Source organism: Contarinia nasturtii, unplaced genomic scaffold, assembly GCF_009176525.2.
Source record: "Contarinia nasturtii isolate CC-2019 unplaced genomic scaffold, AAFC_CNas_1.1 Cnas_scaffold_2674, whole genome shotgun sequence".
Taxonomy (NCBI): domain Eukaryota; kingdom Metazoa; phylum Arthropoda; class Insecta; order Diptera; family Cecidomyiidae; genus Contarinia; species Contarinia nasturtii.
The window spans coordinates 1-11,235 of record NW_022199993.1 but is presented as its reverse complement, the minus strand read 5'-3'; the positions used below and the strand labels follow the sequence as shown (position 1 = coordinate 11,235).

General features: G+C 34.3%; 4 protein-coding genes and 1 long non-coding RNA gene across 10 annotated transcripts; 1 reads left to right on the top strand and 4 right to left on the bottom strand.

The window, feature by feature from the left end:
• Positions 1-6: 6 nt before the first annotated feature.
• On the bottom strand, positions 7-4,810 carry LOC116348704 (DNA topoisomerase I, mitochondrial-like). 2 transcript variants are annotated; one of them, XM_031779770.1, is made up of 10 exons: positions 4,357-4,810; positions 3,459-3,664; positions 3,159-3,302; positions 3,015-3,086; positions 2,830-2,946; positions 2,168-2,756; positions 2,008-2,099; positions 544-1,924; positions 265-458; positions 7-175 (listed from the first exon to the last, which is right to left on the bottom strand). In XM_031779770.1, the coding sequence occupies exons 1-10, from the start codon at positions 4,546-4,548 to the stop codon at positions 64-66; spliced, it is 3,099 nt and encodes a 1,032-aa protein (XP_031635630.1). In that variant the 5' UTR covers positions 4,549-4,810; the 3' UTR covers positions 7-63. The 2 variants fall into 2 exon arrangements, with proteins under 2 accessions (XP_031635630.1, XP_031635631.1); XM_031779771.1 differs by lacking the exon at positions 4,357-4,810 and adding an exon at positions 3,860-4,286.
• A 314-nt stretch (positions 4,811-5,124) lies between these two features.
• Positions 5,125-6,643, bottom strand: LOC116348705 (mRNA cap guanine-N7 methyltransferase-like). Its single transcript, XM_031779772.1, has 3 exons — positions 5,610-6,643; positions 5,351-5,512; positions 5,125-5,274 (listed from the first exon to the last, which is right to left on the bottom strand). The coding sequence occupies exons 1-3, from the start codon at positions 6,619-6,621 to the stop codon at positions 5,231-5,233; spliced, it is 1,218 nt and encodes a 405-aa protein (XP_031635632.1). The 5' UTR covers positions 6,622-6,643; the 3' UTR covers positions 5,125-5,230.
• Positions 6,644-6,676: 33 nt separating this feature from the next.
• On the bottom strand, positions 6,677-9,488 carry LOC116348707 (mpv17-like protein). 2 transcript variants are annotated; one of them, XM_031779777.1, is made up of 5 exons: positions 9,377-9,488; positions 7,480-7,613; positions 7,272-7,405; positions 7,064-7,195; positions 6,677-7,000 (listed from the first exon to the last, which is right to left on the bottom strand). In XM_031779777.1, exons 2-5 carry the CDS (start codon positions 7,595-7,597, stop codon positions 6,812-6,814), a joined length of 573 nt encoding a protein of 190 aa, XP_031635637.1. In that variant the 5' UTR covers positions 7,598-7,613; positions 9,377-9,488; the 3' UTR covers positions 6,677-6,811. The 2 variants fall into 2 exon arrangements, with proteins under 2 accessions (XP_031635637.1, XP_031635638.1); XM_031779778.1 differs by lacking the exon at positions 9,377-9,488 and adding an exon at positions 7,688-7,782.
• Positions 7,668-9,491, bottom strand: LOC116348706 (mpv17-like protein). 4 transcript variants are annotated; one of them, XM_031779773.1, is made up of 4 exons: positions 9,377-9,491; positions 8,443-8,592; positions 8,084-8,349; positions 7,668-7,982 (listed from the first exon to the last, which is right to left on the bottom strand). In XM_031779773.1, exons 2-4 carry the CDS (start codon positions 8,564-8,566, stop codon positions 7,773-7,775), a joined length of 600 nt encoding a protein of 199 aa, XP_031635633.1. In that variant the 5' UTR covers positions 8,567-8,592; positions 9,377-9,491; the 3' UTR covers positions 7,668-7,772. The 4 variants fall into 4 exon arrangements, with proteins under 4 accessions (XP_031635633.1, XP_031635634.1, XP_031635635.1 ...); XM_031779774.1 differs by having other exon boundaries at positions 8,443-8,603; positions 9,377-9,488; XM_031779775.1 differs by lacking the exon at positions 9,377-9,491 and adding an exon at positions 8,732-8,848.
• A 134-nt stretch (positions 9,492-9,625) lies between these two features.
• Positions 9,626-10,678, top strand: LOC116348708. The gene is made up of 4 exons (XR_004201857.1): positions 9,626-9,804; positions 9,938-10,018; positions 10,076-10,316; positions 10,388-10,678. It is a non-coding gene; the product is annotated as an uncharacterized LOC116348708 (long non-coding RNA).
• The last annotated feature ends 557 nt before the right edge of the window (positions 10,679-11,235 follow it).

Below are 11,235 nucleotides of genomic sequence, written 5' to 3'. Positions count from 1 at the left end.
TACATATTTGCCTTATGTAAAATTGAAGTAAAAATCGATTTAAGTGAAATGATAAATCGAAAATTAAAATTCGTATTCCTCTTCGGATGACATAATCATTTCGATTGCCCAACGGAACTTGTCTCTTTGTGTTTTATTATAAATTTTTTCGATTGGAACACCATTTTTCTTGCACCTTTTTGGGAATGATAAAAAGAAAAGGAAAGTCATATTCATATTGCTTTGTGTTATTTGAGTGTTTTCGCTGAATGTTAGAATACTCACCATGCCACCGATATCCGTGGATCTAAATAATTTAATTTTGACGTTCCCAATGCAATTGTTTTATTCTCATCTCGGTCAGTCTCTTGTAATTCCAACTTTTTCAGCTGCTCCTTTAGTTTTTCCAATTGCTTTTTCTTTTTGTCGGCAATCACCTTCTCTTTGACAGAGCCTCGTTTGGCTGCTTTTACACAATCCTAATTAAAAAGAAAAAAATCCATTTAAAATGTTCGTCCCCAAATAAAAACGATGGCTCTAAACTTATCCAAAGACTCAATTTACCTTGACATCGACTTCTAAATCGTCAATTTGATCACGCTTTGCCCGAATCTTTTCCTTCAAATTTTCCATACTCTTCTCATGGCCCTTGGGAACAGCACGTTGATGGTTACATAAAATAGCAACAGCCCGATTGGCACGATTGTATGCCAACAATTTTTCTGGTATCGAAGCGCTGGAATCGGTCATTTCTAACAATTGATTTTGAAGTGTCCATGATGCATTGTACGTACGGAACACTTTGGCTGTCAAACCGTCCATGAGATCGCGCAAATGCTCGTTCATGACAACAGTGTTGAGGCGATCGAATAGATCATCACCATCTTTTTTATTTTCTTTGAATAGTTCCAAATTTTTGAAAACACGTTTTTCAACTTCAACTTCGTTATAGTAACGAATGGAATCTTTACCGAGAAAATCAAATACAACAACATTCTCTTTTCCATTGAGCTCCTTATGAAGTTCAATGTGTTCGACACGCAGCGAACAACAGCCAACCGTATCGGCTTGGTCTTCGTCTTTTTCGTTACCAGCTCTCAAAGCTAATTTATCGATGAAATACAATGCAACAGCGCGCTGACGAATGCGCATCTCTTTCGATTTCCATTCTTCGCGATAGGTGCTGCGAATTTTTTCAATATGTTTGTGTAGACGCCTAGCCGTTTCGTATTTTTGCCAATCTTTTTCACCCTTTAATTTTGAACTTGGATTCAACATCACATATTTCACTTGACCCTGAACATTTTCGGTCCATGATGCAAGCCATGTAACGGTATTATCGTGACGCACTTCTTTCCATTTATGGCCTTTTGGTGGCACAGGAATTACACTATTTTTCGAACAATTTATCATTACGTCTTCGGGCATGATACGCCTTTTCACCAAGCCCATTTTTGGATGTTCGCCACGACCACGGAACAAGCCTGGCGGTTCAATTTTGAAATTACCAATCTTCTCTTTGTGACCATCGATTTTACAAAATCCATATTCGTTGATCAATTTTTCATTTTCCTCTTTAATTGCTAGCTTCTCTTCTTTTGTGCGATTCTTATTTCGTTCGGACAACTCTTGGAAATATGCGGCCATTTTTCGGAAATTGCAACGTTCTAATTTGGTGATTTTCTCTCTTTCCTTTGACGTCATCGATTTTCGCCAATCTTTGAAAAAATTATTATTGAAAATGTCTTTCGATGTATAATCATGTTCCAACATTCGAGCATAGAAACCGGCAATTTCTTCGGCGTCTTGCGACAATTTCATCGGTTGACCGTCATATTCGAAGGCAACATGGCCTGGCAATGGTTCATATGCAGGTGCAAATACAGGACCTTTATGTTCCAAAAATGACCACTTTGTGCCATCTTGTGGTTTCTCTTCTTCCCACCTAAAAAATCGATTAGGCAAAATTTCCTCAGTATTCTCTGCAATCCATAAAGTCTTGAGAAAAAAACATGATTTTGAACATACCATTTCCAAACCTCTTGATTTTCTTCTTCTTTCTTTTTACGGCCCTTCTTTTCGGGTGAAGCTGTTTCCGTCTTGATTTCTACTTTTACTTTCTATAGAATACACAATAACAAAAATCGATTAAAAACTATTCAAAATAAAATCGATGAAAAAGCATTACTTTTTCCTTCTTGATTTTCTTCTTTTTCGGTTTGTCATAGTCGTCTTCGTCATCGCTTGGTTCACGTTTAATTTTCTTGTCTTTTTTCTCAGTTTTAGGCTTCTTTCGAGCATTCAATGGCAAATCGTCCTCATCATCAGATATCTCACGCTTAATTTTTTTACGCTGTGCAATTGGCATGTCCTCGTCATCATATTGGTCATCAAGTGTGTCATTCACAGTGCCTTCAAAATTTACGATCCTCTGGCTATCATCATCACCTTTGACCGAGAACTGCGATTCATCGGCTCGAAACTGAGACATAGAATAATCACATGAGCTAGTCTCTGAAATTTGCGATACATTTACAAAACATTCTCGAATGCCGTTTGCTTCGATTGCACTCGTTTCGGAAAATGAAAAGTTGTTTATGTCTAATGGATCTTGTAGCTCTTCTTTGATGACAGCAATCGGCTCCGTTTTAATATGTTCCACACCATTTTCGTTAGCTTTTTTCTCTCGATCTTTATGACGATCATGGCCGCTTGATTTCGATGAATGATGTTTGTCCTTATCACGGTGCTCTCTATCCTTATCGCGGTGTTTGTCCCTTTTGAAAAAAAAAAAAACACATGCTACGTTAGAATTGAGCTCAATTCAATTAATTTAACAGATTAACATACTTTCCACTGCTGCTGCTTGAATGATGTTTCGACGATGAGCTTCTATGTTTGTCCTTATCTTTGTCAGATTTGTCTTTGTCGTGACGTGAGCTGCTACTAGATGAATGATGTTTGTCCCTGTTAACAAAATAATAATTTTGATTAATTCGGCGTTTGATTTAAAAAGACATTGAATGCACACATACTTGCTGCTACTGGAATGCGAGTGGCCGCTCTTCGAACTTTTATGCTCTCGATCTTTATCACGATGCTTGTCCCTATTAGTAATTACACGTATTTTAATGAGAAAAAAAATGTGCTCGATTTTTCACCACAAAAATATTTCTTACTTTCCACTGCTGCTGCTCGAGTGGGGTTTCGAAGAAGATGATGAACTCTTGTGTTTGTCCTTGTCAGACGAGGATTTGTGTCTATCCGTTGAATGTTTATCTTTATCGTGACGTGAACTGCTGCTAGACGAATGATGTTTATCTCTGTACACCGAAAAATAATAAATACAATAATAATATCTAATTAGCAATTGAAAAAAACAAATAATCGTCATCACAAATTGAAAAAAAAAAATGGTAATAAAATTGCCACACAAATTAACGTATAAAAATATTTCTTTAGAGAGAGTTTTGTCATACTTGTGGCTGCTGCTGGAATGCGAGTGGCTGCTCTTCGAACTTTTATGTTCTCGATCTTTGTCACGATGCTTATCCTTACTCGACGATTTATGATGATGCGAACTGCTGCTGCTACTTTTCGTTTTCTCCTTAACGTCGGAGTTAGCACTGCTCACGACAGAGTGTCCATTACTCACACCATTTAGCCCATTCATTGTTTTAATTTCCTGATTTGCAGAAAACAAATTACAGTTGAGTATAAATCAGAACACACAATACCAGCGAAGAAGATGAAAAAAATCACATATATAATTGCATTGAGTACAGTTTATATGTTCAAAGAGACGCGTCAGTAAAAAATCACACATACAAATTTAGCGAAAACTCGAGACTAAAAAAAAAACATAAATTGGTAAATATACCATTAAACAAGCACTTTATTTATTGATACAAATGCCAATTTCACAATATACAGATGATACAAAAAAAAAACTGAACTCCAGTCACCAAACGACGATGAAAGCAACTATATTTTGTGCTTAACGATTGAACGAAAAAAAAAAAACAAACTAAATGTTGAATTGTATATTGTTTCAATGAAATTTCATTGGCAATATATATATTTTCTGCTACTGTTGCTTTACATGTTCGTCGCACTTAATCGTTTCACTGTCTCTACCGTACATATACATTACGCTTTGTGCTGTACTACACAGCGTTATGCGTTTTCGATCTTCTTTCTTTTCTCGTATGTAGCTTTAACAAGTGATAGAACAATATGGACGACGTCGTAAGACTTAGTCGTTCGTCGCCATTTTTCACGTTCACAAATAAAGTACCATTAATACACCGAATTCGCCAAAAAATCATTAAGAAAAAATGTTCCAAATTAAAAATAATGTAAATTTCTTTTATTTACCGAATCCGAAGATCCGCCGACAACTGGATTTTCGATGCTCATTGTTGGCAATAGCACCGAAAATTTTCTAAGTTCACAAAAATTGTACCAATTCTCACAACTGATTGAAAAATTTTCAACCTTCTTCGGAGCGACTCGTGAAGGTAAATGAACGAGAAATTTTCTAAGTCCCAGCAAACGCGACAAACGCATCGATACAAATACAACGCATTCGACCGCACACAATCGCCTTCGTTGCGTTCGCTTGTTCGAATATACCACTCGACTGTATGTGCACTCAAGACAGACAGAGAAAGAGTGTTACATGATTTAAGTATGGGTTATCTAATGGTTTCGTGTAAACCAACCATTCACCATTTGATTTCAATTTTTTCTCTGTGATTTCAATTTCTTTTCTAAAATAATAATTTCAATTAATTTTCACAATTTTTAGTCGAAAAGTGAGTATTTTCTAGCCACAAAAAAAAATTACGACAAAAACAACGAAATTTAATAGAAACTTTCGAAAAAAGAAGAACTGATATCTACAATCGGTGCTTTTACTCTTTTCTGTCGAATGTGACAAACAGAGTTCGAAACACTGACATGTGTCATCTGTGCGGCCGGTTAAATGGATTTGCGGTGAAGAACGCATTTTAATAAGGCGATTGCGAATGATTGTTAAATGATATTCAATGCGTTCAAACGTACACGTAGTTCGCATCTTACACGATTTTTTTTATTCACAAAATCAATTTTTTATTCATGTTAAGAAAAACAACAACAACATTTAATGTGAAAATGAGAGTAAAATTTATTTCGATGTCAAAATATGAAAAACAAAATTGATTCACATTTAACCTATGTATTGAATGTTGCTGATGGTGGCCTTGATCTATGCTTCCTTCATCTTCTGGAAGGCAAATACTAAATATAGCGCTATGAAAGAGAAAAAAAAACATTGTTAAATAAAACATTTGATTCAGTTTGGTCTGGGTCAACCGGATGAACTTACAACTAACTTCCCATTCGCTTTTTGACAGAGTGCCACATGTTCGACCCTTTGAATAGCCTTTCACATGAGCGTATTCTGGTGATACACTCAAATCAGCTGCTTCTCTTTGATTAAACGGAGGATACGTCTCTAATGCGTTAATTTTCTCCAATAGACCCTTGGCTACAGAACAAATTTACGAATATAAATTTATTTTTCTCATTTACCAAAATTTCAAAACAAAAATAAAATAGAAAATCAAATCAAAAATAAAGCTTACATGTATTTTTATGTCTTTCAAAAAAGTCCTCAAAACGTTCCTTCAGAACTAATTTGAGTCCGAATTTCGTCGCCAACTTAACCAATAATGGAAAATGTACCAAAAACTCTGGACAATTTACGACTCCATCCAATTCAAAATTATATTTGGCTCCAAATAGTGGTGGGGTCTCTGTATCGCAAAGAAAACTAATGCGAAAAATATCGTTCCCAAATTCATCACTATTGGCCTCACGTTGTCGTTTCATAATGTCATTTGCATCGGGAATGGTTCCAATAAAATATCCTCCGGGTTGCAGACATTCAGCTGCATTTCTTATCATGCATTCGGCTTGTGTAAGCGATTCGAAACAATAATGAAATGCAAATTGGCAACTAACCAATTGCAATCGAATCGATGGATCTTTATATTTTTCGCGTAATCGCTGCAATGTTGAATCGGATGCAAAAAATTCGGCTGTAAATAATTTTTTCGGGTATCGATTTCTTTGATTTCGTTCAATCATCGTTTTGTATCGTTCTTCGCACTGTTGAACACTCACTTCGGCGATGTCAGTACAGATTAAGTGCGTTATACCTGAATTTTCCCATTTTAATAGGTCACCACCCTTTCCACAGCACATATCAAGCGAACGCAATGGTTCGCCAAGCTTAACAAATTCTTTAACTTTTGACAAAAATTCATTGATCAAAACACTTTTGATCCAATTATTAAAATTTCGCATATGAAATATACGGGACTTTGATCGTTCGGCTCGACCTCTTTCTTCTAATTGGTTATAATGTGTGGCCACAACGTTTGTATGATTATCAACTTCACAAAAAGTTGTCGTTGGCTCTTCAGATGCATCCTCATCGTTTGCTTTTCGCTTTAAATCAACGGATCGATTTTCAGTTGCAGGTTCGTCCGTTGGCCGTGTCTCTGCTTCGGATGTACTATCGTCACTATCATCAAAGGCCACATTTTCTGTATAAATTACTTGTGGAATCTCTTCGTCAAATGTGTCGGCCATTGTATCTTTTAACGATCAATATACTTTTTTACGGTTTTTTTTTATACAAAATCTATTTTTTTTTGTGTGACCTTTTGATTTATTTACGATGTCAATGTGTACTATATAAAATGTACTAACTTACTGACTAAACAATTTAATGCGAACTGTCAAAAGTGACATTTCGAAATAAACGTATTTTCGAACATGACTAGTTGTTGTGTTGTTCGAATTGTGTTGTATTTGAAGCGTTAGTTTCGGTTTCGATACTTAATTGTTTCATATAAGCCAAGAAACAGGTCCACATTAAACTACATACGCTTATGAAAACAACACGATTTTTTTCGGGTACCAATGCAAAGTTGAACGTCGAAACGGCCGGCCATATACACATTGCAGCCTTGAAATAATATTTTTCATGAGATATACACACATTAATTTCGAGTAATATATCAATGAGTACCTTGTATGTTGGCCAAAATTTACTTTTCACCTCATCGACTCCACCTTCTATACTTTTGCCTTCGAGTAAACTCATGAGAAAATAAAAACTCGTCATGGCAATTGGGGTATACGAGATTTGTTCTAGCAAACCCTACAATTATTATTATTTTATTTAACAAAAATTTTTATTTGGTTTTTTTTTCGAAAATTGGATCTGGTTTATATACTTTTGATACAGCCGCTCGGAGTGTGTTTTGTGGAAATAATCGACTTGATATTCGAATCCATGTGTAAAGTGTCGGCGCTACATAGAAACCACCATAGATAGAAAACCTAACACACTTGGCCCAATCAATTGAATCTTTATTTAAAATGAAATCGATTTTTTTAATGATACCAATTTTTTTGCTAGTTTTACAAACGACTATATTTTACCCCATTGTGTTCCCACAATTTTTTGCTGTATAAACGCACTGGTTGGCCAGATTAAACTGTAGGACACCATACCTCTGATCAAGGGATACCTCGTAAAGACTTCTCTAACACGCATCATTTGGCTTTAAAAAAATCTATAAAAGTAAGACTCACAAAGATTAACATTCATTCTCGCAAAAGTCTTCATCTTAATATATTATACATTTACAATTCGTTTATAAATTAAATTGCTTCAAAAACAATGATACAATGAGTTAATAATTGTCAAACAAAACAGCATAAAGGTAATTAGTTCATTCTCTGAGTGCGGCGGAATGTTTGTGTTGATCAGCATCTACAATATGTTGCACTTTATTGTGTTCATGTGGTGGTGATGTCTGTTTCATGTATGCTAAAAACGTTGTCCAAATTAAGCCAAATAAGCTCACAATAGGCACACGATTTCTTTCAGGAACTAGTGTATAGTTCAACGTTTGCACTGTAGTCCAATAAAAAACACCGATCTGTGATTGTGAGATATTTGCATAAGACCATGTTAGTATATGCTGTTTATGAATGTAATATATGTTTTTAAGTGTCAAAATTTTGGTCATATTAATGATACCTTGTATGTTGGCCAGAATTTTTCACAAACTTCTTGTTTGCTTTCTTCAACCGTTTTGTGATCCATCAAACTCAAGATGAAGAAAAATGATGCCGTTGCCAATGGGCCGTACGACAGTTGCTCGGTTACAGTTTTCATAATCGCCGTCCGAAAATTGGACACTGGCCAAATTTTCGACGACAACTTAATCCATCCAAACAAGCTTGGAGCGACATAAAGTGACCCGTACAATGCAAACTGTAAGCACTTATTCCAATTGTAAGTGTCTGTGAATGAAATGATTTGAATGAGATCAATGAATGAATTGAGAAATGAATAAAAAAACACATCTAAATGAGAGAATGATTATGGAGAATTACCCCATTTTTTGCCATCAATTGTCTGTTGAATTAAATTTCCTGTTGGCCACGTTATACTGTACGCAAGCATTCCTCTTGCCAGAGGATATTTGGTGAAAAAGTGTTTAGCTGTGCTCAATGCCATTCCTGTATTGGTTTTTGTACTGGGAACTAATAATATCCTAAAAGATTAGTCACACGATTTGCATGCACATCTATTGCGAATGAATTTTTAAAATGCTTGAATTCCTAACTACACACATAACACACACCCACATACAAACTTTACATCAGCTTAATTTTTGCTTACCAAATTTTTCTTATCAATTCTATCTGATTACAAATGCTTTTTATTTTAACAATTTTGCAAATTCACCAACAATAATTGAATTTAAATTAAATACTTTTTTTCTTCAAAATATCGTTCGTTTTGCTTTAAGAGCTCTTCAATTTCAGTTGCGTGTTCCAATAATACTGTAGAAAAAGTAATGTAATCACTAAATTCGTATACGTTCGGCCGTGGCAATGAAAACCGAACGGAACGAATGACGAATTTAGCTTCCGTATGATTTAGAATGCGGAGGCCAATACTGTGTACTGAACATTTCATCGGAACTATTTTCCGTAATTTGCTAAAACTAGTTTTCGTGAAAAATTAAAAAAACGCGTGACTCGCTGCAAAAGAAAATGTAAACAAACCGCAGCGAGCATGTGCAAAAATGACAAAGGCCTTGTACCTTGACCTATATTTTGTGACGTCATGAAATTCGAGACGTAGCAACAATATACTAAATGAAAATCGACAAAAATGGTTAATTTCCTCTCACATCACACTCACACACATACATGCACCACAATTTATTTAAACTTTTCATAATTTCTGCGTTCTTATCACAAACATTAAAATTACACAATTGAATTGAATTATTACCACACGACCACTTGTCAAATTTACCTTGTTACGATTGTATAGTACGATATAGACTTAGTATATATACTTTTTACAAGAACTATTGCCAATATTTCAAATAAAAGCGATCAACTTGAAATATTTGCAATTGGAATTGAAAATGATCATTCCATCACTATGTTTGAGTTCGAAACAGAGTTTTTTATTTATAAAACATTATATTTTGTCCTACGAATGGTATCGTAGAGTGCTTAGAGATAATAACTGAATGACGTTTTATGAATGAATTGTGTCAAAATGACATTTGTATATTCATGACATAATTTTGACATAACAATAAAGAATAAAATTGAGAATTTGCCACCAAACAATTATTTTAACTGTAAATAATGGATATTAAGGAAGAAAATCAAATGTGTTTCAATGCACTAAGCAGTATCAAAAATGAAATTGAGAACATCAAAGCTGAATTGGTAAAAAGATACATTTATAAAATATTAGAGTTATGATTTTTTTTTTGTGAAATCAACCTCTAGCATTTCGTTTATACAAATTTCTGCATTTTTCATTCAAAATTGTCTATAAATTATGAATTTTCAATTTTAGTGCATCACATCGAATATGAATAGCTACATTCCAAATATTTTCAATCGAACACAAAAAGTAGTGTTACGGTTTTTCTTTGAAGTAAGTGATACTCGTTATTTTAATATAAGGATGAAAACTAATGTGAAAAATGGATAGTGCTTTCAATTTTTCAAAAATAGAAAACAAGTAAACTATGGATGCTTTTTAATGCAATCAATGATTGGCGCTTATCGCGATTGGTATAGGAAGTCCACTCTCCACTGAAGTACTCCTTCAACTGCAAATTCCGACTCAACCTTATCAAGCTCTGTGGTGTGGTCTACCTAATCCCACCAGGCGGTCTTTGAAGGAATGTCTCGGTACGGCTGCAAATGTATTGATCCAATTCCAGAAAGCGGTCAGTTCAACACTTTTTACTTATTAGTTTTTATCATATTGTAATTATAATATGTTGTTTTATCCTAATAGATCAAAGAAGAAGATACTCAGCTGGGCAAAGAAGTAAGCATTTTAACTGCAGTTTTGAAAGGCCAATTTGATGCTCTGTTACAAAAAATCCAAGGTATACCAGTGCACTGGAATGACTGCGCAACACCAGCCGCAATGTTCGATAAAGTAGCCGACACGTTGGAAAATGCAATTAAAACTTTTTACGCGCAAGATTTCTATAAGATTTTATTCAAATAAAAAATTGTATACATCTTATATCAATGAACAAAATCAAAGCAATTAAATGTGTTGGAGAGTGAGAAAACCCCATTTTTTATGTTGGTGATAATTTTATTTATATGTTTTGCACGACATATTAATGATCAGTTGTGTTCTACAATAACTTATTCACTTTTTATTCAAAAATATAGATATCTTGTTCAAAAATGGTTTTTTTTCATCTTCAGAAAAAAGAAATCGGTTTTACAATGCAAAAATATTAAACATGAATTTAAAAAATTACAATTTGTTTTGTTGAAGGCGCAAAAGTTCGGTGAAAAACTGTTTGTTATATTGGACAATACTTGAAAACTTCCATTGTGTTCGGTTCAACACATTGTTCACCAGATAAAAAAAAATGGAAATTATAAACAAAAAAAATTGTTTTCATACGCTTCTATGAACTGTTTTCTTCGGGTTTCTTTTAACTTGGTGAAACTTGATATATTCGGTTACTAATGGATTATTTTCAAAATTCGATATTATTGCATCGATTAAAAAGAAAAATAAAACCTAATCGGTATAATGCAACTTAATTACAAATTCAGTAGATATTTATCTATGTCGGTTAAATATTTAAATTTGTTTACGCATGTCGCTCCTATTTT

Coding starts and splice junctions, on each gene's coding strand:
- LOC116348706 (XM_031779773.1), bottom strand. CDS start 8,566: ATGGCATTGAGCACAGCTAAACACTTTTTCACCAAATATCCTCTGGCA. Junction 8,350..8,442: donor AATTGATGGCAAAAAATGGG/GTAATTCTCCAT, acceptor TTTCATTCACAG/ACACTTACAATTGGAATAAG. Junction 7,983..8,083: donor AATTCTGGCCAACATACAAG/GTATCATTAATA, acceptor TCACAATCACAG/ATCGGTGTTTTTTATTGGAC.
- LOC116348707 (XM_031779777.1), bottom strand. CDS start 7,597: ATGATGCGTGTTAGAGAAGTCTTTACGAGGTATCCCTTGATCAGAGGT. Junction 7,406..7,479: donor AATTGTGGGAACACAATGGG/GTAAAATATAGT, acceptor TTTTAAATAAAG/ATTCAATTGATTGGGCCAAG. Junction 7,001..7,063: donor AATTTTGGCCAACATACAAG/GTACTCATTGAT, acceptor TATTATTTCAAG/GCTGCAATGTGTATATGGCC.
- LOC116348705 (XM_031779772.1), bottom strand. CDS start 6,621: ATGGCCGACACATTTGACGAAGAGATTCCACAAGTAATTTATACAGAA. Junction 5,513..5,609: donor TGAAAGACATAAAAATACAT/GTAAGCTTTATT, acceptor TTTGTTCTGTAG/CCAAGGGTCTATTGGAGAAA. Junction 5,275..5,350: donor AAGCGAATGGGAAGTTAGTT/GTAAGTTCATCC, acceptor TCTCTTTCATAG/CGCTATATTTAGTATTTGCC.
- LOC116348704 (XM_031779770.1), bottom strand. CDS start 4,548: ATGCGTTTGTCGCGTTTGCTGGGACTTAGAAAATTTCTCGTTCATTTA. Junction 2,757..2,829: donor TCAAGCAGCAGCAGTGGAAA/GTATGTTAATCT, acceptor TTTTTTCAAAAG/GGACAAACACCGCGATAAGG. Junction 1,925..2,007: donor AATCAAGAGGTTTGGAAATG/GTATGTTCAAAA, acceptor TCGATTTTTTAG/GTGGGAAGAAGAGAAACCAC.